This window comes from Cyprinodon tularosa, unplaced genomic scaffold (genome assembly GCF_016077235.1).
Source record: "Cyprinodon tularosa strain WSP-4 unplaced genomic scaffold, ASM1607723v1 ctg137, whole genome shotgun sequence".
Classification (NCBI taxonomy): domain Eukaryota; kingdom Metazoa; phylum Chordata; class Actinopteri; order Cyprinodontiformes; family Cyprinodontidae; genus Cyprinodon; species Cyprinodon tularosa.
This window is the reverse complement of record NW_024038189.1, coordinates 949,053-976,193: the sequence shown is the minus strand read 5'-3', so window position 1 is coordinate 976,193 and position 27,141 is coordinate 949,053. Positions and strand designations below refer to the sequence as shown.

Here is a 27,141-nt window from a genome sequence, read left to right as displayed (position 1 = left end):
TGACCAAACTCCTACAGTTTTATTGAGGAGAACATGTACCACATCTGGCAGCGAGTGTCTGCAGTAACAGAAGGTTCCCTGGCGAAGAACCGAAGGTCTGCATAGAAACATCAGCAGGACCGACCTGACCTAAACATTCACAGTGATCATACAGCATCAGCGCCACCCTTCATCTGCAGAGCAGGAATCTCTTTGTGCACGCAGCCTCTATCTGGTTCCTCAGTGATCCAGGATCCTCAGGTTTCCAGAGACGATCTTGTTCTCCAGCATCGCTCCTGCTGGAATGTCGATCCGGTCGCCGTGGTTGGCGATGATGATGACGGTTCCCTGGTGAGGATGAAGCATTTCATGATAAACATGAGATTAGTGTAGGTAGTGATGTTTTAATGAGGAATCTTGAAGAGTTTTGACACATTGCCAAACAGCATTGATGCCGTCTCACAGAATACTGACACCTGCTGGACATTTAAAGACACTACAGGCAGATTATTGGACAGACTGAATGAATGGATTTGATGACCTACAGTAGTACATTGAAATCATTGAAGTTATTGGAGGTTATATTGTACAGGTGCTGGTCATAAAATTAGAATATCATGAAAAAGTAGATTGATTTCAGTAATTCCATTTAAAAAGTGAAACTTGTATGTTATATTCATACATTACATACAAACTCATATATTTCAGATGTTTATTTTGTTTAATTTTGATGATTACAAATGACAACAAATGAAAATCTCAAATTCATCATATCAGAAAATTAGAATATTGTGAAAAGGTTCAAAATTGATGGCCCCTGGTGCCACACTCTAATCAGCTAATTAACTCAAACCACCTGCAAAAGCCTTTAAATGGTCTTTCAGTCTAGTTCTATAGGCTACACAATCATGGGGAAGACTGCTGACTTGACAGTTGTCCAAAAGACGACCATCGACACCTTGCACAAGGAGGGCAAGACACAAAAGGTCATCGCTAAAGAGGCTGGCTGTTCACAGAGCTCAGTGTCCAAGCACATTAATAGAGAGGCGAAGGGAAGGAAAAGATGTGGTCGAAAAAAGTGTACAAGCAAGAGAGATAACCGCACCCTGGAGAGGATTGTGAAACAAAACCCCTTCAGAAATGTGGGGGAGATTCACAAAGAGTGGACTGCAGCTGGAGTGAGTGCTTCAAGAACCACCACACACAGACGTATGAAAGACATGGGTTTCTGCTGTCGCATTCCTTGTGTCAAGCCACTCTTGAACCACAGACAGCGTCAGAAGCGTCTTGCCTGGGCTAAAGAGAAACAGGACTGGACTGCTGGTGAGTGGTCCAAAGTCATGTTCTCTGATGAAAGTAAATTTTGCATTTCCTTTGGAAATCAAGGTCCCAGAGTCTGGAGGAAAAGAAGAGAGGCACTTCATCCACGTTGCTTGAAGTCCAGTGTAAAGTTTCCACAGTCAGTGATGGTTTCGGGGTGCCATGTCATCTGCTGGTGTTGGTCCATTGTGTTTTCTGAGGTCCAGGGTCAACGCAGCCACATACCAGGAAGTTTTAGAGCACTTCATGCTTCCTGCAGCTGACCAACTTTTTGGAGATGCAGATTTCATTTTCCAACAGGACTTGGCACCTGCACACAGTGCCAAAGCTACCAGTACCTGGTTGAAGGACCATGGTATCCCTGTTCTTAATTGGCCAGCAAACTCTCCTGACCTTAACCCCATAGAAAATCTATGGGGTATTGTGAAGAAGAAGATGCAATACACCAGACCCAACAATTCAGAAGAGCTAAAAGCCACTATTAGAGCAACCTGGGCTATCATAACACCTGAGCAGTGCCACAGACTGATCGACTCCATGCCACGCCGCATTGCTGCAGTAATACAGGCCAAAGGAGGCCCAACTAAATACTGAGTGCTGTACATGCTCATACTTTTCATGTTCATACTTTTCAGTTGGCCAACATTTCTATAAATCCTTTGTTTTTATTGGTCTTCAGTAATATTCTAATTTTCTGATATGATGAATTTGAGATTTTCATTTGTTGTCATTTGTAATCATCAAAATTAAACAAAATAAACATCTGAAATATATGAGTTTGTATGTAATGTATGAATATAATATACAAGTTTCACTTTTTAAATGGAATTACTGAAATCAATCTACTTTTTCATGATATTCTAATTTTATGACCAGCACCTGTATTATTTCAAATTTATGTTTAAATTTAAAATATTTAAATGAAGATGCTTGTTGACAAGTTTTTTAAATCATAATTTAACTTTAATTCAGATAAGTTGAGTGATAAATGAGAGGAAAAGGATGACAACGAGAAAATTTTAGGCTGCTCCAAAATCCTTCATTTTAATGATGAACAGCAAAAGATAAGACATTTTTTGTAGCAGATGCATCATGTTGACAGATACATTTTTAAGCCTAGTTTATTGCGTCAGTCCGTTAGAAACAACTCCTGCATCGGTCACATGACTTCCTAGAAACGAGCAAGCACCAATACAGTGTTTTGCTCTATTGGCTCGATGCGTGCACCGAAGCATCGGGGTTGCTGGACCCGTCACTAGTAAACGGACATCCTCTGCAACAGCACGTCGTCTTTTCTTAGACATTAAATCAGCACCAAATTGAATTTTTTTAAATTAAAGAAACATACGAGTCCATTGACTCCATTTTTCCATGCACAGGTCATTCAGTGTTTCCACATTAGCTATATATAATAAAAAAAAAAAAAAAGACACTTTGCTTCCTTTCAGAGTCTATTTCCTTTATGAGTATATTAAAACTGGGTCCAAACAGATAAATTTCTCTAATCCAAACAAACTAATGGAGATCCAGTCAAAATCTACCAGTTAGAACAACCGTTCCTAAACATTTCAGCCTGTGACCCAAAAAAATTAGGGATGTACGATATTGGGATTTTGGCCGATATCCGATATGCCGATATTTCAAAACTCATGTAGCCGATAACCAATATCGATACCGATGTTAAAGCTGGACAAAAATAAGTAGTCATTGAAAATAGCAGTTTTGTTATCCATTTCTGACACTTTGAAAAATAATATACTCAAATATATTTTCATATGTTGATATCAAATTGATTTTTAAAAACGCGTCAATATATCAACATATAAAAATATGGCAACATTTCGTGAATTTTCGGGGGATTTCGTAGCATAACGATGACATATAGCAATATTTCATTAGTAAAAGAGATTGATATGGTGTTTTTAAATGGCAATATATCAGCATATGAAGATATTGGGATATTTTAATGGATCAATATTTTTTCCCTCGTCTTTAGAAGTTTTTAAGTCTGTAAAAAAGAGGTTTTTGAGGAAGAAGAAGAAGTATTTTTATTTTTTTTTTTAGACTTTAGAAACTTTTACTCTATTTTTATTTATAAATATGAATGTAAGTAATTAGATTCATTGGCAAATATATTTATTTAATGACGGATTAGACTTCTGCATCCGAACACATCAAATGTCGCTTGGTTCTGGTCGGGAAGACAGGTTTCAGATATTACAGGCCAACAATGCAACCAAACGACCCCACTCGTCTGTTACCATTTGCATGTTTCCAAGCTATACAAGACTCAAACTCACTGTGGATCCAGACATTTGAATTGAGAAAGCTTCCTGTAGAGGTGGTGAAACGTCTTCAAATCTTGGAAACAAAGTCCAGCGGATATTTGTTTTACTTTTACAGAATGACTAAGACCTGGATGACTGAGAATCTTCATCAGCATATAAAAAGTGGACATTTGGTCGCCCTAGTTTACTGGGAAAAAGGAGCGCTACCGCAGGTCATTCATCCCTGCTGCAACCAGACGCAACTACAATGAGACAACGGCAATAACTTCTGCAATGTATAATGTGCAATTACTATTTCATACCCTGTGCAATAACTATATATATACATAAATACCCATCTATATAAATACCCATGTAAAAACCCTGTGCATTAACCCTGTATAATAATCCTGCTTAAACAAAAATATCTGTCATATGTGGACGCATACTGTATATAGTATACAGCCTCTGTATTTTTAAATGTTTTTAAATGTTTTTATAATTATAATTTTTATTTTTTCTGACACTTTTTATGTTTTGTACGGTGACCTTGAGTGTCCAGAAAGGCGCCTTTTTAAATAAAATGTATTATTATTATTATTATTATTATTATATACCGCATGCACCTTTTCCTTTTTTTGGCACCTTCTCCATTGACTATTTGAGCTGATGTAACGAGTACATATCCGAACTGTGAGATCAATAAAAATCAATCAATTAAAAACTGAAGGCCCGTGAAGGAGGCTTCAGTTTAGCCCCGCCCCCCGATGCCAAAACAGTGCCAGCTTTTAGTGACGTACAAATCATCTCTTTAAATATTGCTTCTGCTGCAGTTTTTATGTTTTAAAGTCTAGCGTTTAGTATTTCAATGTGTTTTTATTTTTTTTAAAGCAGTCACTGGTTTATGTATCAGAACCAATAATCAACACAGCCGATGGTTTCTACAGAGAATCTGATGTTAAAACCTGTTTAAATCCTGCAGCTTCTTCATTTCACTAAACTTTCTTCAAACATACTGAGCCTTGGAACTAATTTGTCTTTCAAACTCAGTATAGAGATCTGCCAGTGAACACATGTAGTGGTTTTCTTCTGTGATGAGAATCGTATTTTACCTTCAGAGAGACGTTCTTCCCAAAGGTCACGTCTCCAGACACGGTGAGGTGATCCAGCTCCAGCATATCTGGGATGTTTTCAAACCTGGTCAGGAAGTCCTGAACCTGCAGAACAAGCGACACAAACTTCCAGCACGTCCTGAAGTTACAGAGCGTCAGAAACGGGTGGGGACGGTTTCAGACCTTGGTGAAGGAGCTGCCCAGCTTGACGTGCGGCGTCGTGGGGAACTCCCTTTTCTTGCTCATGGTGAGCGAGCCGGCGTCCAGGCTGTACAGGTTAGACATGACCAGCAGGAGGTCAGATGAGGTCTTCACGGGCAGGAAGCGGCTGCGGGGGACGTTCACACCCATGGCGTTTTTGAAGCTCTTAATGGCGGCTCCCACAGCCGTCTCCAGCTGGATGACGTTCAGGCCACCATCTAATGTCTGCCCAGGAGTTAAAGGTTCCGGTTCAACCAAAAGGTTCCAGAAACGCTCATTTTGTAAATAAGGGGAGAGAGTAGAGCACCTTTGGGTTTACGATGATCTCCAGGTCCATGCTGTTCTTCTCCTGCAGCCGCTTGATGGCGGGCAGGGAGATCCACAGGTTGTTGGTGTTGAAGATCTTGAACTTTGTGACGGATTTGAACTCGTCCACATGGGCTTTGGGGACCTGAGCGATCTCCAGCAGCCTCAGATGATCCTCGTACTGGATCAGAGTTCCACCCTGCAGAAAGGTAGAAGGCAAGTCTGAGCAGATGTCCTCGCACTGGAGCGGATCGAGTCGGAACTGCGCTCACCTTGACGTCAGCTCTGGTCTTGTCCGTGACCTCCATGATGAACTCGCAGCGCCTGTCGGCCGGCTGGCTCATCAGGTGGTGGAGGATGAAGAGGTCCACGGTGGCGCCCAGGTTGTCGATGTTTGACACGAAGATGTATTCCCTCCCCTCGGCGAGGAGTTTGTCCAGAACCCCGGAGTTGCAGAAGCTGGCATAGATGTCTCCGTGACCTGGCGGGTACCAGGCCTCCGTGTTCTCGCCGTTCACGCCCATGCTCTTAGCAATCGGCAGCAGAGATTCCTTGTTGATCCTCGGATATCTGTCCAGGAACAAAGACCAGGAACTTCATGACTTTCAGACATTTTCATAAAGAAAAGAACACATCGTTATTTTATTAAACTTTTCCTTTCCAGTGTCTAAAGGAGTTTTACAACAGTTGCTGCCATTTTTTATGGCAATGCCACAAAATCCTATTTTTGTCCCCTAAATCTACATTTAAGGCTAGGCTTAAAACTTTCCTTTTTGATAAAGCTTCTAGTTAGAGTGGCTCAGGTTATCCTGAGCTATCTCTATAGTTATGCTGCTATAGGCTTAGACTGCTGGAGGACATAGGGACCCCTTTTTCATCATTCTGCTTCATTCTATCTCTATTCTCCCACTCTGCAGAATCTGTTAGTTCAATCTCTAACGTTCTGCTCTCTCTGCTTTTTCTCATAGTAGCTTCATCTGGTCTGTTCCTGTTTGGCTGTGACTCCATCCTGGAGAGAAATATCAGCTGTGCTGCTGCCATCAACACCTTTGTTTGTAGATGTTGAATATCGGCCTGTTTTTCAGTATAGTCCTGTTTCTCTGACTGTGACTAACTACAGTTGCTTTCTGTATCTCTGCTTCTGTCTCCTTGAACCCCAGTGGGCCTCAGCAGATGGCCGCTCACACTGAGCCTGGTTCTGCTGGAGGTCTCTTCCTGTTCTAAGGGAGTTTTTCCTCTCCACTGTCGCTACAAGCATGCTTAGTGTGAGGGATTGTATTTAAGTCAATGAGTCGACGCAATCAGCTGGTTTTCCTTTGATAGAAAACTTTGAATCAATTTGACTGGATGATCTGGTTGAACTGTAAAGTGCCTTGAGATGACATGTGTTGTGAATTTGGCGCTATATAAATAAACTGAATTGAATTGAACATTTAGAGACCTAATTGACCTCATAATGACTATGCAATGTGATGCGTCTATTTTATTTAATTTATTTTATTATAAGCTAAAGTAATCCACTTATACTATGAAACAGCCAGTGTGCATCAAAGCGATGAATTTATCTTTATTTTTAAAAGTCTTAAGTTCCCCTAAAAATGAGAACATAATCGTTGTTTGATGCTGTAGCAAACGTACCGTTTACATTGCATCTGGTCTAACAAGGGAGTACCAATATGGCGGCCGGTGACTTCACTTCAACCGCATCCTACCAATGGGAAATTAGCAATCCAGTGAATAAATAGAGATCAGTGGCTTGTAATTAATCTAGTGCACCACTAGGTGGAGGTAAATCTAAACACTGTCCCTTTAAGTACATGTACCATGAGGTTGCAATGAACATACACTATATTGCCAAAAGTATTTGCTCACCTGCCTTGACTCACATATGAGCTTAAGTGACATCCCGTTCCTAATCCATAGGGTTCAATATGACGTCGGTCCACCCTTTGCAGCTAGAACAGCTTCAACTCTTCTGGGAAGGCTGTCCACAAGGTTTAGGAGTGTGTTTATGGGAATTTTTGACCATTCTTCCAGAAGCGCATTTGTGAGGTCGCACACTGATGTTGGACGAGAAGGCCTGGCTCTCAGTCTCCGCTCTAATTCATCCCAAAGGTGTTCTATCGGGTTGAGGTCAGGACTCTGTGCAGGCCAGTCAAGTTCATCCACACCAGACTCTGTCATCCATGTCTTTATGGACCTTGCTTTGTGCACTGGTGCACAGTCATGTTGGAAGAGGAAGGGGCCAGCTCCAAACTGTTCCCACAAAGTTGGGAGCATGGAATTGTCCAAAATGTCTTGGTATGCTGAAGCATTCAGAGTTCCTTTCACTGGAACTAAGGGGCCAAGCCCAGCTCCTGAAAAACAACCCCACACCATAATCCCCCCTTCACCAAACTTTACACTTGGCACAATGCAGTCAGACAAGTACCGTTCTCCTGGCAACCGCCAAACCCAGACCCGTCCATCAGATTGCCAGATGGAGAAGCGCGATTCGTCACTCCAGAGAACGCGTCTCCACTGCTCTAGAGTCCAGTGGCGGCGTGCTTTACACCACCGCATCCGACGCTTTGCATTGCACTTGGTGATGTATGGCTTGGATGCAGCTGCTCGACCATGGAAACCCATTCCATGAAGCTCTCTGCGCACTGTTCTTGAGCTAATCTGAAGGCCACATGAAGTTTGGAGGTCTGTAGTGATTGACTCTGCAGAAAGTTGGCGACCTCTTCGCACTATGCGCTTCAGCATCCGCTGACCCCGCTCCGTCAGTTTACGTGGCCTACCACTTCGTGGCTGAGTTGCTGTCGTTCCCAAACACTTCCATTTTCTTATAATACAGCTGACAGTTGACTGTGGAATATTTAGGAGCGAGGAAATTTCACGACTGGATTTGTTGCACAGGTGGCATCCTATCACAGTTCCACGCTGGAATTCACTGAGCTCCTGAGAGCGACCCATTCTTTCACAAATGTTTGTAAAAACAGTCTGCATGCCTAGGTGCTTGAATTTATACACCTGTGGCCATGGAAGTGATTGGAACACCTGATTCCAATAATTTGGATGGGTGAGCAAATACTTTTGGCAATATAGTGTATGTGTACTTTTAAATACTAGTTGGCTGTTTTTGAGGGAAGCATTGAGTATTATGAGTGTGTGTGTGAATGTGTGTGTACTTATGCATGGTGTGGATGCTTCTGTGTTAAAATATGATTTATATTGCTGTTGTTTATATTTATGGTTTGTGGGGAAACCTGAAAATGAGAATATATCTCAAGGATTTAAAAAAAAAATGTATCGAATTAAAAATAATTTGATTTAGTCCAGTCGAGTTTTACAAAAAGAACCTGAGCAGAACCCCGGACTGAAAACAAGGCAGATCTGCTTAGATCTCTGCGTCGACGTCCCATTTAACGTCATGTAGCGGTTAGCGGTTTTCTGCGCCGGTCACCTGCTCTGGTTGAACGTGTGGATCTTGACCCGGTGGTGTTTGTATTTCTGCAGAATCTTGTTCGTGTCCTCGTCTGTGTTGAAAGAGTTCATGAGGACCAGCGGCACGTCGGTATTGAAGGTTTTGTTGAGATGCTGCAAACAAACCAGAACAAACATGATTGAAGTCTGGATCTCCACAGCGCCGAGCCGCTCGCCGTTTGGCTGCCGGTACCTCGATCTGCTGCACGGTCAGGTCCAGGAAGGTGTTCTCGTTGCGGACGCTGATCAGACTCTTGGGGCCCTTACAGCCCATGCTGGTTCCCAGACCTCCGTTGAGTTTGACCACAGCGAGCTTGTTGAGGCAGGAGGTGATGTTTTCAGGGAGTCCCTTCGCCTTGATCTTATCATAAGGCTGGATCTGATCAGACAGCATGAGACAGGATCATGCTTAGGATCTCTGATCCAACCAAAACGACTTCTTGGTCTTGTCTCAGAATTATGCACCAAACAAGAGCAGATTATGTTAGATTATTAATCTTATTTTGAGAAGATTCTACTTAGAATAACTCCAATAACCTGTCAGTGCAGTAAGACTATTTCACTTGGTAAGACTTTGTGAAATCATGATATATATTCTGAAAACAAGAAGTCATATAAATTATCAAATTGTCAACATTTCTACACCTATAACTCACTGGAAAAACAACCTAGAAAAAGGTACAAAGATTCTTAAATTAAATGTATTTACTCTTAATTTGAGTAGGTAAATGAGATAGTTTGCCAATGGAATTAGTATTTTTACTCTTGAAATAAGATAATTAGATAATATGCACTTGAAATAAGACAATGCAACCATGTTTTCTTATTTTAAGTGTAAATTGTCTTGTTCCATTGGCAAAATGTCTCTTTTACCTCCTCAATCCAAGAACAAATGCACTTGTTTTAAGAAAAATGGACTTCTCTAGATTTAGATTTTTTCCAGTGCTCAGTCTGGTTGCATTCAAAGGCTTTGTGCCTATTATATATTATCAATGTGTTTTTCTCCATTTGTTAGTAAACTTTAGTGTTTTTTAATATTTATCATTACAAGACTACCTGAAGGGAGGTGTAATAATTTGCATTTATGCAACAAGTAAACAAGGAAGTGATGGATCAAAGGACGCGTGAAAAGAGAGGAAAAGCCTAAAATCAAGTGTGAAAACATAAAATATCAGAAGCTACGAAGGATAGGATACAAATAAGTCAATACATTATGAATGCTGGTGTTCATACCAATTAATTAATTGAAAAAAAAAAAACGGAACTAAAACAGGGACGGAAATAGAAGAAGGAGCAGAAGAGAAAACCAGACAAAGAGGATGGAAGTTTGGGACCCTTATGATCAGAGATCCTGGAGGACGTGTGCACACTGCAAAAACTATCTCAAAATGAGTAAAAATGTCTAAAATTAAGAGTATTTACGCTTAATTTGAGCAGGTAAATAAGATGATTTGCGAATGGAATGAGTAGTTTTACTCTTAAAATAAGGTATCTAGATATTATGCACTTAAAAAAAGACAATGCAACATTTTTTTCTGATTTTAAGTGTAAATTGTCTTGTTCCATTGGCAAAGTGTCTCACTTAAATACTTAATTCAAGAAAAAATTCACTAATTTTGAGAAAAAAATGACTTATTTAGATTGAATTTTTTGCAGTGCAGATGTGGATGAATCTGTAGACGGGTGGAGAGGCAGCCGGTAAGAGAAGCTGTGATGTTTATGAGATCAGACTGCAAGGTTACCTACGTTCCTCCAGCTTTTCCGTCTCGTTAACACCCATTAACAGCAACACCCGAACTGAGGAGGTGGACTGTGGTAAAGTCTGGCGTTGTTTGATTATATGATTGAATTGATTGGTTTTTTTTGTGTGGTTTTTTTAATAGTGAATTTGGGGTAAATTCAACTATTAATTAATTTAGCATCAGATTAAGAAGAACAACAACATGAAACTATAAAAAAAGTAGTATTTATATATTTAAATAAATGTAAATATTTATTTCAAACGTATTTTAAAGTTAAAGAACTTAAGTTTAGTTTCTTGTTCATTTAACTTTAATTACTTTGTGGGTTTGATTCACAGTAGTTTGCTTAGTAATTTTTATATAGTTTATCCGTGAGGCAGACACCCTGTCTACATTTAAGGCTAGGCTTAAAACTTTCCTTTTAGATAAAGCTTATAGTTAGAGTGGCTCAGGTTATCCTGAGCTATCTCTATAGTTCTGCTGCTATAGGCTTAGACTGCTGGAGGACATAGGGACCCCCATTTCATCATTCTGCTTCATTCTATCTCTATTCTCCCACTCTGTAGAATCTGTTAGTTCAATCTCTAACGTTCTGCTCTCTCTGCTTTTTCTCATAGTAGCTTCATCTGGTCTGTTCCTGTTTGGCTGTGACTCCATCCTGGAGAGAAATATCAGCTGTGCTGCTGCCATCAACACCTTTGTTTATAGATGTTGGAGCTTGGCCTGTTTTTCAGTGTAGTCCTGTTTCTCTGACTGTGACTAACTGGATGTGCTCTCTTCATCCTCTGACATGGGAGCTGGCTCGGAGCTCGTCTGCCTGGCTGTGTGTTTCCTGGACGGGGCCGCCTTTTACAGCTGCTTTTTTTATCTATGCTTCTTTTTCTATGTCTGCTTCTGTCTCCTTGAACCCCAGTCGGCCTCAGCAGATGGCCGCTCACACTGAGCCTGGTTCTCCTGGAGGTTTCTTCCTGTTAAAAGGGAGTTTTTCCTCTCCACTGTCGCTACAAGCATGCTTAGTGTGAGGGATTGCTGAAGAGTCATTGAGTCGATGCAATCAACTGGTTTTCCTTAGGTAGAAAACTTTGAAACAATTTGACTAGATGAGATGGTGAACTTGTAAAGTGTTGTGAACTTGGCGCTATATAAATAAACTGAATTGAATTGAATTATCATTTCCTTTGTAGTTTGACTGGAATTAATTTATGTAAACTACCATACAAATTAGTAATTATTTTTCTTCTTTTCTTCACAATTGGTTTTTACCTGCTTCTAGTAGGTAAAAACTAATTGTGAATATATTCTGACACTAGATAAATGGAAGATAAAAGGAAGGAAACTGCGTGGTCCTGTGAGTAAAACCCTGTTGATGAAACTGCATAAATTTATCCATCCCTTTTCAAGTGAGGAAGCTGCATGAGATAGAAAAAAAAACTTGACAAAAACATAAATGGATCATATTAGGATTTAATATCACAGACCAAACCAAAGGCATGCAAAACTAAAGACATCGTCCCCAAAGCGAAACATGGTGGTGGGAGCATCATGCTTTTTTCTGCCCTTCTGTTTATAAATGCTCTGCATCTAATCTGACTGAACTGCAGATTTTCCGTAAACAGGCAAACCTCGAGTCTATCAATGTTCAAAACTGGTAGAAAAACTAACAAATTACTTAAAACTAGGGCTGCAACTAACAATCATTTTTATTAATCTGTCGATTATTTTTTTTATTAATTGGTTAATAATCGGACAGCAAAAGGATCCTTAAAGACGATTTTTTACAGAATTAAACGAAGTGAAAAAATTTTCCACTTGAGTCCAGTGGAAGTCTTAAATTCAAAATATTTATGCATTTTTCCTAATTTAGGCATAATTACTGCTCTAAGTAGGTCCCTCTGAGTCTATACTCCAGATAACTATTAAGCTAAATCGTTTATTAAACTAAATCAATTATTACTAATTTAGTTGAGGATTATTTCAATAATTGATATATCACTATCAATTGTTTCAGCCTTACTATAAAGTTTAACTAAAGGAGATGGAAATAAAACATTGACCTAAACCACATCAAATTTTTATAAAAAAAAAAAAAAAAAAAAAAAGGGTATCAATTCCTATATTCTTGCCCTCTAATAGACAATTATGTTGGTCTAGTATATAAAATAAATGTGGCAGTAAAATGACAAAAATGATAAATAGCTGAAGGGGAATGAAATGTACAAACACTACTGTGAAGGAAAGGGTTAACTCTGTGTCCCCAACTTCTTACAAATGTTGCTAAATGTCACTGAAGTAACTGGGATGCCTGGACTGACGGAGGCAATGTCACATGACCCCCAGCCGTCGCTCCATCTATCAATAGTCACCGTCAGCTGGAGCCAGACAGAAGATCAAGGTCCAAATGAAATCAGAGCCGTGCCTCCAAACATCAAGCAAGCTCCGAGTCTAGACCCCCGATTTGTAGGTCTGACAGCAGGAGCTGCCGTCTACACAAAGGCAACAACTGGGAAACTGCTAGAAGATGTTAAAAAAGAGGTAAAACGACTGAGGAACTAATCTAAATCCTTCTGCTGCTGCCAACATTTAGAAAAATAAAGAATATAGAAAAACTGGGCGACAGTGGCGTCGGATGTAGGAGTTTTGCCCTCCACTGGCTCCAATAGTCGAATAACGGACCAATCAGAGGCTTCCCTCGGTCTGCATCACTTTAACCACGGTGGCTGTGGTCTGAGCAGCAGCTTTAAACACACAGGAGCAGAGCGGTCTCCATCTAACAAAGACCATTAAAGAAACGGACCTGTTCCAAGACTACAAGCTGGTCTGGAAGACATAAAAACCTGGATTTATCTAAACTTTCTGCTTTAAAATACAGACTAAACAGAAGTTATGATCTTTGGACAAGTCTGTCACTATTTTCCTTTTCAGTCACATATTGGAATGGCATTAAATTAGTCTCATATAACAGTAAAAAATCTTGGTGTTATTTTGATCAGGACCTGTCATTTAATTCCTATATCAGGTTTCTAGAATTTTCTACGTTAATTTCAGGAAATGAGAAATCTCCTGTCCAGGGGTGATGCGGAGAAACTAGTCCATGCATTTGTTACTTCAAAGCTGGAGTATTGTAATTCTTAACTATCAGGAAGTCCACAAATTGTAGTTAAAAACCTTCAGCTGCTCCAAAATGCTGCAGCCAGAGTTCTAATGAAAATGAAAAAGAGAGATCATATCTCGCCTATCCTGGCTTCTCTTCATTGGCTTCCTGTTAAATCCAGAATAGAATTTAAAATCCTCCTTCTCACATATAAAGCCTCAAATGGCCAAGCTCCATCTGATATCAGAGATCTGATTGTTCCTTATGTTCCTAACAGAGCACTTCGCTCTCAGTCTGCAGGTTTACTAGTGGTTCCTAGAATTTCTAAAAGTAGAATGGGAGGCAGAGTGGCTCAGGTTATCCTGAGCTATCTCTATAGTTATGCTGCTATAGGATTAGACTGCTGGAGGGCATAGGGACACCTTTTTAATCATTGTGCCTCATTCTATCTCTATTATCCCATTCTGCACTATTTTTTGGTTTCCATTTCTAACGTTCTGCTCTCTCTGCTTTCTTGCATCGTAGTAGCTTCATCTAATCTGTTCCTGTTTGGCTGAAACAAAGTCTTGAAGAGAAATATTAGCTGGGGCAGTTTTTTTATTTTTAATCCAGTTTCTCTCCTAGGCACAGAGATGAGCCCAGCTTTTACTGTGACTAAATGGATGAGCTCTCTCTCTTCCTTTTGACAAGAAAACTGGCTCAGAGCTCGTCTGCTTAACAGCGCCACCAGTGGATCTACTTTACTGTTACTTTTTCTAACATAGAACATATTTATGGATCAGTTCTTCTATATTCCTTTTTTGCATATTTGCTATTGTCTCCTTGAACCCCAGTCAGGCTCAGCAGATGGCTGCTGACACTGAGCCTAATTCTGCTGGAGGTTTCTTTTTGTTTTATATGAATGCTTGGTGTAAGGGATTGCTGTTTGTGAATATCGGCTCACCCAGCAGAAACCAATCCTGCAAAGTTAGCGACAGGATACAATCAGCTGATTTTCCTTAGATAGAAAACTGAACCAATCTGACTGAATTATCTCTGTAAAGAGCGTTGAGAGGGAGTGTGTTAGGAATTGGCGTACATAGATTAATGGAGTTATTTGGGGGAATCTTGCTAATATTGATTCCAATCCACAAACGGCTCAGCTGGTTGGCAGCCGACTGAAATAAAGGGTTAGCCTCCATTATACAGCCTGATGTCCCACTGTCTAAAACCACCTGTCTGTAATCTGAAGACCACATGTGCTGGTGCAGTTCTTGGGGGAGGGCGGCTTGAGAAAAGCTCTTGACCCCCCCTCCTCATGTCGCAGCAGACATGCTGACCTGATGAAGCAGGACAAACACTATTCTCTGACTCTACCGATAAAAGAACAGCGTTTCTAGAGACAACTAAACCGGATAAAACTAACCACAGCTGCAGATGAGGACATAAGGCTTCATATTTTGTTATAGTTTGTCTTGTGTATCCCTGCGATAATCAACAGTAATAAGATTTAGAGCTGCAGCACAGTGGGGGTGGGTGTGTGTCTTCCTCTGGCCTTATATCAGCATGCTGGTCTATCAGAGCGGACCTTGTGATAGCCGCCGCGGTTCAGCTATTCTTAGCTCTAACCTTCCCTGTCCCTGGTATTTTGGGAGCTGTGGGGCGAGGGACGGTGTGAGAACGCCAGAGCATGAGTGAAAAGTCACCATTCATACCCGGCTGGAACCTGGATGTCCTCAACCTTTGGATCTGGTTACACTTTGCTTGTTTCAGGAGGACGTCTGCTTCATTCTAATAGAAAGAAACCTTTAAAATAGCAGGCAATAGGCCTGCAAAAAGAGAGAACTAAAAATGTGTAAATTGTTTTTGTTTTTTTTATTGTGTATTTGCTTTTGATTTGAATAGGCTGATAAAAAAAAAAAAAAGTGAGGTGAATGAATAAGATTGTTGCTCGAAACATAAGAAAGAAACTTCCACTTCATCTTATTTCAAGAGCGCTATATATAATCGTTTTATTTTAGGCGCCAAAATACTTTGTTCCATTTGCAGAATCATTTTATTTACCTGCTCAAATAAAGGGGAGATTCAAGGTGTTTCTTGATACAACTTTTATGTCTCTGATAGGATACCGATGTTGAACCGATACGATATCGGCATGAATTATAAACCCTTTTATTACTTATTCTATACTGTAGAATGTTAGGAAAGGTTTGATCAAGTGATATTATTAGAAACAGAGAAAATAGTAGAGAATAAAAGAGATGTTGAGCACTCAGCTTCACTCACAAAGATGTGAGTTGTTTGAGGTGGCCAGTGACACATTGGTGGAAAATGACGGAATTAGGCAACGTTTTACGTGCCCGAGGGGTCCCCTCATTAATGGAGGAGCAGAAGGTCATTAAAACAAGAGAGCTAGTCTCTAAAACAGACATGGCTATGGCTTGATGCTAACATGTTTGTTAGCTGTCAGAATTCTGAGAAAAAAGTGAAAATTTTGAGAAAAAAATGAAAATTTTGAGAAAAAAGTGAAAATTTTGAGAAAAAAGTGAAAATTTTGAGAAAAAAGTGAAAATTTTGAGAAAAAAAGTGAAAATTTTGAGAAAAAAAGTGAAAATTTTGAGAAAAAAGTGAAAATTTTGAGAAAAAAAGTGAAAATTTTGAGAAAAAAAAGTGAAAATTTTGAGAAAAAAAGTCAGAATTCTGAGAAAAAAAGTCAGAATTCTGACTTTTTCCCCATACTAAACTGGAATAAAATCTTATAATCAGTAAACTTTTTTTTTTTCTTTCCAGTGGCTCTAATCCTCTTCCGTAAAAAAAATACACAAATTTTAAGAAAATATATTTTTTATATATTTTTTTTTTTAGATAACATTTTCAGTAGAAGTAAACCTGAGCCAAACCAGCAGAACAGGGAAATGCCAATAAAACAAAATGATTTACATCTAAAATAGGAAGAAAAAAAACTTCAGGAGAATAATATTCCATACAATTATTACAAGAACAAAAATGGCAGATCATCTTATTGGAAATGGGCTTATTTTAAGAAATATTTACTTATTTTTAGATCCGCTTTTGCAGTGAATGATTCCTCCCATTACCACCAAGCTGCTAATCATTTGAAGAGTGTTTTTAAACACAATGGCGCCACACTTCAGCATATTTGCACAACTGGTGAAGCCAAAAACCTTCTGGATGTTTTACAAAAAGTCATATTGCCTCTACTAAGGGATAGTTGTACAGTGGAAGGACAAGATTAATTATAACTTTTAAGTAAATTAGTGTTTACAAAGTATTAAAATGTCCCCATTTTCTACCGATCCTTGGTGCCAGCTGCAGATGTTTCTGGCTTAAGAGGTTTATTAGAGAACATTAGGGAATGAAACAGCATCACGAAGACCAGCTTTAAATATCTGAGGAAGGGTTGATCCATTTTCTGACAATGGAAGATTGGCACAACTGCAATAGCAGGTTGAATACTGAGACTCTGGAGGAGCTGTGAAGATCTACAGCTCAGGTTAAGAGAAACTGTCACAGAAGAAAAGAAATCCATAAGAAGTTAGCTTTGTTTGTCACAATTTATGGTTGTTTTGACAGATTAAAACAAAGTTCAAGCTTCTACCGACAGAATCTGCAAAAAGAATACAAAACTTGTGTTGAAGATGACGTCCATCCAGTGGAATAAGAATTAAAATCCCTCTCTAGATGAGAAACCCAAAGCAAATGCAGATGTAAATAAAGGCGAGTTAAGCTTTAGTTTTAGGAAGTAAACAGAGTCCCGACTTATCATCTGACTGCTTTCTAAGGCTGTGAATCCGGCGGCTGCGTCCTCCGAAGGCCGGATTCGGACAGTTGGTCTGGAGTCCTGACTCAGACTCCTAAGAATTTGTAAAGCTACTGCAGATTCAGCAGGAGTGACGTTTTAAGGACCTCAGGTACACCAAATACAACAAACACGCCCAATAATCCTGCAGGCACCGTTCACTTCTTCAATGGGACGATGCAGACAGACCAGATTACAGCTGATGGCTCTGAAAGCAAACCTCCATTAGGCTGAATAAAGTTCAGCCTTCAGTCTGCATAAGTGCACATTTCAAGATGCCTATTAGGAAGAGATATGCAGGTAAGCAGAAGTTTAATTGAAGGGATTTATTTAGAAATAACATTTATTAAAGGTTGGAGGTCTTTATCTGCCGATGCTGCAGCCGGTGGTTTCCGTCTGCCAACCTTTCCTACAGCTGATGGCTGATTGCAAATTCAAGAATTCAAGTACTTGGAAATAATATAAACTATGAATTTGTTCAAAAAAATAAGAGAAAAGACAATATCAAAGTGGAATGTTTTTAAATCTGATTGTTGGTCTACTGTGTGCGTCGCCGTCTGAGTCGAGGCGTATTTCGAGACCAGAGATTGTGACATGGAGCCAAATAAGCGGCGCGGCTTCATGTATCTGGGGACTTACCGACTCCTCAGGCGGCCGGTTGATCTTGGCCCAGTCCACCGAGGGACCTTTGACCTGCAGGAATCTGTGGAAGAGATTCTTGAAGCCCTCAAAGTCTTTCCTGGAGACCTGAAACAGAACCAAGCAGACGTCAGCATTTACAGCAAAAGACTTCTTCATATGACTAACTGGAGTAACGATTGGGTTATGATCTGTGGTCAAAGTGCCACCAGTGGAAGTCCAGCTGCCCATTCAGATGGTCCCAAGAAATCTGGTATTTTAAATAAATGAAGTTTTCAATCTGTGGCTTTGGTTTCAAACAGAAATCTGATATATGAGAAGTTCAGCGGAGACGCCGCCAAGAGGCAGGAACAACCTAACCTGACTCCGCCAGATGGATCTACTCCGCATATCCATCTGGAAACCTTCCGTTGAAGTAATTTTGGGAAGGGGCGAAAATACTGGTTAGCTGATTGGCCTATGTTGGTGATAGACGGGCCAAATAAACCAATCAGATGACGTACTAACAGAGCGACGACAAAAACACAACCACAAGCAAGGCTACTCTTGCCGAAACCAGTCGGGAGAAGAGCAAAAACATCTTTTCCTCTGAGAAAAGCCTCCAGAGCAGTGTTTTGCTCTTCTTTCAGTGAAGAAATACTCTGTAATTCCGATAAAACTTGCTCGATAGCCACGCTAACGCTAGTTTCATCGGCTGAAGCCGCCATGTTCTTTAGACTGAACTGTCGCGCTTCTCGTTGCGTCACACCTCAACCCGCCTCAAAGCCAACGCTGATTGGACGTTCGTTTGGTGAACGGCTCAACAGAGAGTCTCCAGACTGATTAGCGAGTGAAACCTTGAAAGCTCGCGAGATCAGGATGGTCTCACGAGGCTAGGACCAACCGCCGGTGGCTCCAATCAACTCAGAACCTGAACGGCAAACTAAGCTGTGTTCAACTTTTATTTTGAAAAGCCAGTGAGAATTGATAAATCATTCGACTATCAAAAAAAAAATATATATATAATTTAGTCTTTTTCTGAATCAGACATACTTTAATAATCCCAGAGGGAAATTACTATTGTTACACACTCCAGATATACAAACATTTTTATGTACGGTATATACAATTTTTATGCATCGTCAGACACCACAGGAATATTTAAATTCTCCTGAGTCCAAAATATTGATTTAAAAGTTTATTCACAACATCTAAGAACAACTTTGAACAGACAGCAGACATTTTGATTCTTTGCAAATCCAAGTTTTGCAGTTAGATTTCTTTTCTTCTGCTTTTTATTGGGGATTGCAAGGCATGTTACACAAGCACATTTCTGCACCCAAAGGGGTTAATCTCACCCTCTTTTTCTTTTTTTAAACACACGAACAAACCAAAACCAGCAGTGGTGGACCAAAAAAATTTAATAAAATTAAGTCCAGTTGTAACGCTTCAAATCTCCAGCAATCGATTGATTTGAGATTTATAGTCCCAACATGATTAAAACTCGACGATCTCCTGATGAGAGCCTCTTTAATCCTCTCAGCATAGGTTCTCAGACAGACTTGCACTGATCAATCAGATGTGCTCGGAAATTGGCCGATATTGTTGTGTTTGTGCTCGTTGCGACCGGCGCCAACACAACAATATTGAAGAATCTATGGATCTGATGCCGTGATCGACGATATCAGCAGATACTTTTTTTGGTGAAAGGAAATCGGCTCCCTAAATCCTGATCGGTGCAGCTCTATTTTATTCTAAAGAATTGGTTCCTCCTTGTAATTTTTTGCGCACTTTCTGCAGCGAGAGTGGAGACTTCTTTAACATCGCCTTCCTCTCACTTTATGTCTTAACCAAAGCAAATATTTCTATCCTCAAGTGCCAACCTGTTTTAGGAAGCCCTTTTCTAAAATATCTGTCGACATGTTGGTTCTGGCGGTAACCACCAAAGGGAACAACCATAAAAAAAAAAGAAAGGCTCATTTGTCGGAGCCATAGAACTGATCCAAATGTGATGTAAGATATAACTATTATGTTAGAAGAAATATTTCAAAAAGTGTTTTAAAGCAGGATTTTTTCTTAATAGCAGGACATATTTCCAGCCTTTCAGAAATCATTAAAGTCAAACTATTGATTCATTTTTCTTCTGCGTGTCCACAGATTTCATTGGCTGTTCTGGGACCATGGAGGTGTTTGCATGAGCGCTGATCTAAAGGACCTAAAGGTTGTTGACTTCAGACTCTGTGTTTTCAGACAGAAGCTCTGATGGATCTTTCAGTCTCCTGTAAAGCTTGCTCTGCAAACATTTACCCAATGCATGTAAATAGAGATAAAGGAGTCCGTGACTCTTGATCCACTGCGAGTCGCCCACAGTGGATCAAGAGTCACGGACTATGAGATCCGAGTAGTTTTAACGTAACAATACTGGATGTAGACAGATCAATAGGTTTAAAACGGATTATAAATGTATGAGGAAGGAAAGTAGCACTGATAATGTGTGATGCAAATATATTTTCCTCTAAAAAACAAAAAAAAGGGCATTAATTTGAAAAGAAAAAGCTTCTTTCCTCTGCATGCTGTGTTTTGAGGAGGTTTGTGTCGATGTGGAGAGCTGCAGTAGTTTACCCACCTCTGCATCGGCTTTGCTGGCGGTGGCCAGCAAAGCCTCCAGCTCCCGATGCATGGAGTCTTCATGCTGCTGACGGAGCTTCTCCTCAAACTCCGTCATCGGTCCTCTGCTGAGAGCTGCAAACACACACAGGTCTGCCTTTGACTTCTATTGGAAACCCAAGAGCCGTTCATGGTTCACTAATGTCATTAGTTCTGATTAAAAAATCTAAAATATTCAGAATATTAGTCAGAAAAAGATCCCTCTCAGCATTTTAGTAGAAAATACGTAAAAATAAAACAGAAAAGAATAAAAATATTAATTTTAACATGTCCTGAACAACTTTCTGATAAGTCCTGGTAACTGCTTCTACCAAACGCTTAACTTACCTGCCACGGTAAGCGACATTTTGCCAGACTCTGTTTAAAGGACAAAGGTTACTCTAATGTTAAGGTGTGAAGACCAGCAGCAGCTAACGGCGAGTCCTTGTGTGCATTAAAAAGTCAAAAATGGTCCCCAGTAGAAACCTGCAGCGTGTCTCTGTGTCCAGCCTCCTCATCCTCAGCTCAGAGGAAGCTGGCAGACCCTGGGACCCTGCGATTGTCATCCCAGCCCACAGAAACACACCAATCACACTCGAGCACAGCGATCGAGTTAGGGTGGGACCGACACCGGACGGCCCCCTTCAGGTCCTACTCCAACTACCAGCTCTTTAGAGTTTAAACTCTTGGCACCGACAGCTGATAAATTGCAGGAGATCATCGCTCAGGAGCAGCCTTTCTTCTCAAAATAACTCAAATGATTCCACATAGAAACCTAAGAGGAATATTCCGTCATGATGGCCTAAGTAATGGCTCCAAACAATAATTTATTACTTTAAAGCCTTAAGTATTTTGTAAGCATCTTAAACACATGATAATTGCACTATAAACAGATTTCTCCTCCTGTAAATAACCGTTTATTGAGCCCCATCAGTCATCTAAAATTCTGCAAGCGCAAAGGTTCATAATTATGCTGCAAATTCCCATGAAACATTTTTCCTGCTCAAAGCACCGATCATTTGGTCAAAGATCAGAATCAGCCAATCTCTCCTCTAAGCTGTGATTAGAGATCGACCGATACTTTTATATAAAACCGATTCTGATTACTTTCATATCAAATTAGCCGATCCACGATTTTTTTAGGTCAACATCTTTGGACAAGTCTCAATTAACCCTTTAAAGCCCGATCCAAGAATAAAAAAAAAACAGAAAATTACTTTTTTTTTTTTTAATTCCTTAATTGCCCTTTTATCAAAATATTTAAACCGAAAAAACAGAAATACATTTTTGATATTAATAATTTATTACTATGCGATAAGTCAAGATTATTTTTTGTGTAGTCTTCTACTGGCTGTTATCAGGTATATCTGATTGTGTACAATAGGATTTTGAGCAAAGTTTTTACCATTAAATTATGCAAAAGGTGTCAGACGCAAAACATTTCAGAAACCGTATGTATCAAATATGATACATTTGGCATTATAGGGTTAAAAAAAAAACAAAAAAAACATTTAGAAATCAAAAGGAGACGTTAATAATGGATAACAATGCGAGCGAGCCGCACAACAAGCACTTTATGCAATCATGAGGCCAAAAATTTCAGCTCAAAAATGTATTAGTCTGTTCTAATTACCAAAAATATGTTCTTCCTAATCATCAAATGCATAAAAATAAACTTTTCACACTAATTCGAGTTTATAAATGCATCAAGCATGCAGCAGGTTACACACACAAACAAATGCTTTGATGGATAAATTAGGGAAATCCAGTAAATCCTAAATTACTAATGCGTCCCATGGGTGGGGGGTTGTGTGGTGTCACAAGTTCGGAAATAATTTTCACATTTTTAATTACTTTATTAATATATGAAACATACAATAAAATTACAAAATGCTAAATTAAATCATTTAAAATAAAGTAAAGTAAATGTTATTTAAAAAGATACATTTAAAATATTTGAATAATTACTCAACTCTGTATTTGTAAATAAATATAGTGAAATAACTATTTTAGCTTTTATTTGTTTTGGGCTGTACCACTACTTTTTTTCCTTTTTTTTTTTTTTTTTTTCAGCGTCCCAGGCTGAAAACTTACGGAGCTCCCTAGGGGACATGGGGAATTTTTTTTTCTTTTGCGTTCCCTCGCAAAAGTATTGCGTTCCCACGCAAAACCTTTTGCGTTACTTTTGCGTTACCACGCAAAACCTTTTGCGTTACCTTTGCGTTACCACGCAAAAAACCTTTTGCGTTACTTCTGCGTTCCCACGCAAAAAACTTTTGCGAAAGTTTTGCGTTCCCACGCAAAACCTTTTGCGAAAGTTTTGCGTTCCCACGCAAAACCTTTTGAGTTACTTTTGCGCAACCACGCAAAACCTTTTGAGTTACATTTGCGCAACCACGCAAAACCTTTTGAGTTACTTTTGCGCAACCACGCAAAACCTTTTGCGTTACTTTTGCGGTACCACGCAAAACCTTTTGCGTTACTTTTGCGGTACCACGCAAAACCTTTTGCGTTACTTTTGCGGTACCACGCAAAACCTTTTGCGTTACTTTTGCGGTACCACGCAAAACCTTTTGCGTTACTTTTGCGGTACCACGCAAAACCTTTGGCAGAGGAGTTATTGATTTTTATTTGCAACGTTTTGCTGTTGTTTTACCATTTGCAGACAGTCCCTAACCACTCGCCTGGCCGCTGCCTGTGCATAGAGATCAATGTAATACATCCAGCTCCGAGAACGGCTTGTTTTTTTTCCGAAAATAACGCTTTTTGATTCTTGTAATTCGTAGTCTGTGTTATCAGGGGATGAAAGAGGCGCCATTTGTGTTTAAACAACCAGAGTTATTGATCCCGGAAGTCCGAATCTGTGAATATCTTTCTAACTTGACCGAAGTAAGGTTTTGCGTTCTCAGGCGTGCGGAACGCAAAACCTTTGCAAAAGGTTTTGCGAGGTAACGCAAAATTTTGCGAGGGAATGCAAAAGAAAAAAAAAATTCCCCATGTCCCCTAGGGGGCTCCGTAGAAAACTAAGGTTGGCCAAATTTGAAAAAAAAAAATAATAAATTGCAAATATTTTCAATCATCATTGCATTTTTATTTTGAGTTTTCTTTTGCGCTTATATCACAAATGTTTCAGTTTTTCCTGATCTTGAAACGTTGTTAGTCCAGAGTCCATTATTTCTAAACTTTACTGTAAGCTTTGAGTAAAACAGTTGCATGGAGGATCGGCTGGCTAGCTCTCCCTCTTCCCTTCTGTGTGGAGACAAACCCACGTTTAGTGCATTACCGCCACCTAAAGGACTGGAATGAGAAATGTAAATGTAATGTTACCAAAATTTAGGGCTTCTGTGATTTGAAAATTGTGTTTACTTATATTTTGAGCAGATTTTCAATTGCAGTTAATTGCCCAGGCCTACTTAAAATGAATACCTTGATTCATTTGGGCAATGTTTTCAACCTTAATGAGTTAAAGTCATTTAAAAAAGGTTTTAAAATCTGTAGAAATCAAATCAAAAGGTGGGACCTTAAAGACCTCTCTGATTAATTTATAGAACCTATAACATTTTATAGCCTGTAGATAACGCAGACCTTTTAGGTAGCATAACATATGCTTCATCAATATTTAGAAAAACTAAACATGGTTTAAATTCCTGGGTGGGAAGAATGGACAAAGATAGAGGAAAATAAATAAGCAAATAGATCTAAATAACATGGAAACAGTTTAGGCAGCATTGGGCTGTGACCCTGATGATTTGTATTATCTTGGCTTCTCAGTAAAACAACAAATAAGAAATTTAGTTTCACCACTTTTTTCACTCGGACAGAAAAGAAAATAAGGTACAATAAAATACGAAATAAGTATTTTAGGTGAAAGTTTGCATTTTGATCAATTAGAAAGTATTCAAACATGTCTGCATTGTTATTTTTAGATTTACAATTGATCTAAAATTGTAAAGTGCCTTGAGATGACGTGTGTTGTGAATTGGCGCTATAGAAATAAACCGAATTGAATTAATTATTCGAAAGTTTGTCTTTTCTGGCTCCAAATTCATGTTTAAGAAAGTTAAAGAAAATCCTTCCTGCAGCCAAACCTGTTTATTTTCTCCTTGCATGCTGAATCCTGACCACACATCTATGTTTTAACTCCAAACTGTTCATGTTTGGATGTCACGGCCCCCATTTAGGCTTAAAAACAGTAACTTTTCCATCAAGAGGGGCGTAAATGGCAGCTCTGCAGCACATCCTTTCACTCTACCTGACCTTAAAAATCTCCTTGAACAGGGGCAACAGGACTTCCAGCATTTTAGATGTTTGCATTTAAAACAAATTGGTCAAATCCTTAACGACCAACTCGGTTTGTGAGGTCAAAAGGTCAAGGTTCCTTAGGCCAGCATTTAGAGGCATCATTATTTATTTTATAATATATATTTTTATATATTTATTTTTCATATCATATTTTTTATATTATTTTTTATATGTATCTATATTTCAATTATTACCTAAAATTATTTAAATAAAGCAACTATTTAAAGTTTAAGTCAGTCTGAAGCACTTCTGTTTTTTTCTGGGTCTCTAGTTAAAAACTGAGCGTTTAAAGCTCATAAATAACAGCAATTTAAAGGTTTGGTTGGCCTTAAATGGGCTTAATGATAATGAAAAGTTAAATTAAGTATAAAATGAAAGTCTTTGTAAACGTAAAACAGTTTTAGGGTTAGACACTGGTTGGTGTGACACAGCTGCAGGACTCAGAGCTTTTAAATCATCTCCATGTTTGTCCACAGCAGTGAAAAGTGACACCAAACCTGCACTGAGTTCTCGTGCACCAACAGCTACAGCTTCCTCTCACCCACCTGTGGAAGGAAAGATTCAGGACAGCCGAACCAGGAAACCCTCCGAGGATCAGACGCAGTTTCACACTGAGGCTGAAAACCGAGAGCAACCCAGAAAAAAGGGCGGCTTCTTCTTCTTCCAGCGTCCTCAGGTATCCCCAGGAGCTAGCTCCTGCAGCGCGAGCACACCCCTCTGTTTCAAGGTAGTGACGTAACGGTAGGGGCTGTGAGTCCCGGCTCCTATTGGTCGAAGGAGCCCGTTAATCTGCTTGTCCCGCCCATTGAGGAACTCGATCGTCTAACAGGCTACTATGGCAGGCCGTTTTTACATTTATTAGAAGCGCTGTCCTCCTTGTTGATTATCAAATATATCTAAATAACTGTAAATATAGTTATCCTAAATTACATTTTTGCCAGCAAAAATGAAATTTCCGGACGCAAACAATATAATTGTACTAATAAGAATAAACTTTCTACGGAAGAGGATTAGGGCCACTGGAAAAAAAAAAAGTCAACTGATTTTTTATTTTTATTTTATTTCAGTATAGTATGGGGAAAAAGTCAGAATTCTGACTTTAATGTCAGAATTCTGACTTTTTTCTCAGAATTCTGACTTTTTCTCAGAGTTCTGAGAAAAAAGTCAGAATTCTGAGAAAAAAGTCAGAATTCTGAGATTAAAGTCAGAATTCTGACTTTTTTTCTCAGAATTCTGAGATTAAAGTCAGAATTCTGACTTTAATTTTAGAATTCAGAGAAAAAAAGTCAGAATTCTGACTTTAATTTCAGAATTTAGAGAAAAAAAGTCAGAATTCTGACTTTAATCTCAGAATTCTGACTTTTTTCTCAGAATTCTGACTTTAATCTCAGAATTCTGTCTTTTTTCTCAGAATTCTGACTTTAATCTCAAAATTCTGACTTTTTTCTCAGAATTCTGACTTTAATCTCAAAATTCTGACTTTTTTCTCAGAATTCTCACTTTAATTTAAGAATTCTGACTTTAATTTAAGAATTCTGGCTTTTTTCTCAGAATTCTGACTTTAATCTCAGAATTCTGACTTTTTCCATGTTAAACTGAAATAAAATTTAAAAATCAGTTAACTTTTTTTTTTTTGTCAGTGGCTTGACTTGACTCTTCCGTAACTTTCAGATACCAAGAAATCTTTAGAAATTTAAAATGGCCCTTTTAACATTTATTAGCTTGACTGAATTTACATTTTAGATGTCTTAAATGCATTTCTTACTAGTTAAACTGAACATTTTCCTGTCTTAAAAAAACAAACAAACAAAAAAAAAAACATTTCAGATATCTAAAATATTTCCCATTCATGTGTATTGGGCTTTTACTCCCAGATAACTTAATAACATTCTTCCTATCAAAAAATAAAAATAAAAATAATTCCTATCTAAAACTGAATTCCGACAAGGATGAACTCTAATTTCACATTTTCATAATAGAGTTAATGCTAGTCAAAATTAATATTTCAGGTATCAAAAATGAATAGAACATTCTAGATATCCAAAAATCCAATTGTCGACATCAAAAATATATTTCTACTTGTAGAAATATAATTACAGATATCAACTATTGATATATGACTAGTTAAATTGGAATTTCAGATATCTAAATGTAAAATGCAGTTTTAGATACTTAAAAAAATATATATTTTGACTAATATTCTAGAAAATAATGGGGTTCCATTTTAACGTAAAATAGGCAGGCTGACTAGTCACATTTCTATTAGAGATAGCACTAAAGCATTCTACCT

The 27,141-nt window shown here is 38.8% G+C and overlaps 1 protein-coding gene across 2 annotated transcripts; it reads right to left on the bottom strand.

The window, feature by feature from the left end:
• Window positions 1-25,568, bottom strand: LOC119778668 (UTP--glucose-1-phosphate uridylyltransferase-like). 2 transcript variants are annotated; one of them, XM_038278015.1, is made up of 10 exons: window positions 25,397-25,568; window positions 20,530-20,645; window positions 17,925-18,032; window positions 8,847-9,032; window positions 8,634-8,767; window positions 5,458-5,755; window positions 5,187-5,384; window positions 4,862-5,104; window positions 4,679-4,783; window positions 1-327 (listed from the first exon to the last, which is right to left on the bottom strand). In XM_038278015.1, exons 2-10 carry the CDS (start codon window positions 20,626-20,628, stop codon window positions 220-222), a joined length of 1,479 nt encoding a protein of 492 aa, XP_038133943.1. In that variant the 5' UTR covers window positions 20,629-20,645; window positions 25,397-25,568; the 3' UTR covers window positions 1-219. The 2 variants fall into 2 exon arrangements, with proteins under 2 accessions (XP_038133943.1, XP_038133942.1); XM_038278014.1 differs by lacking the exon at window positions 25,397-25,568 and adding an exon at window positions 20,898-21,070.
• Between the last annotated feature and the right edge of the window lie 1,573 nt (window positions 25,569-27,141).

What these genes read in the sequence shown, in the direction of transcription:
- LOC119778668 (XM_038278014.1), bottom strand. An exon ending in CCAGCAAAGCCGATGCAGAG is followed by an intron (nt 18,033 to 20,529) that starts GTGGGTAAACTA and finishes GTTCTGTTTCAG; the next exon opens with GTCTCCAGGAAAGACTTTGA. An exon ending in GGAAGAACGTCTCTCTGAAG is followed by an intron (nt 328 to 4,678) that starts GTAAAATACGAT and finishes CATCCTCACCAG; the next exon opens with GGAACCGTCATCATCATCGC.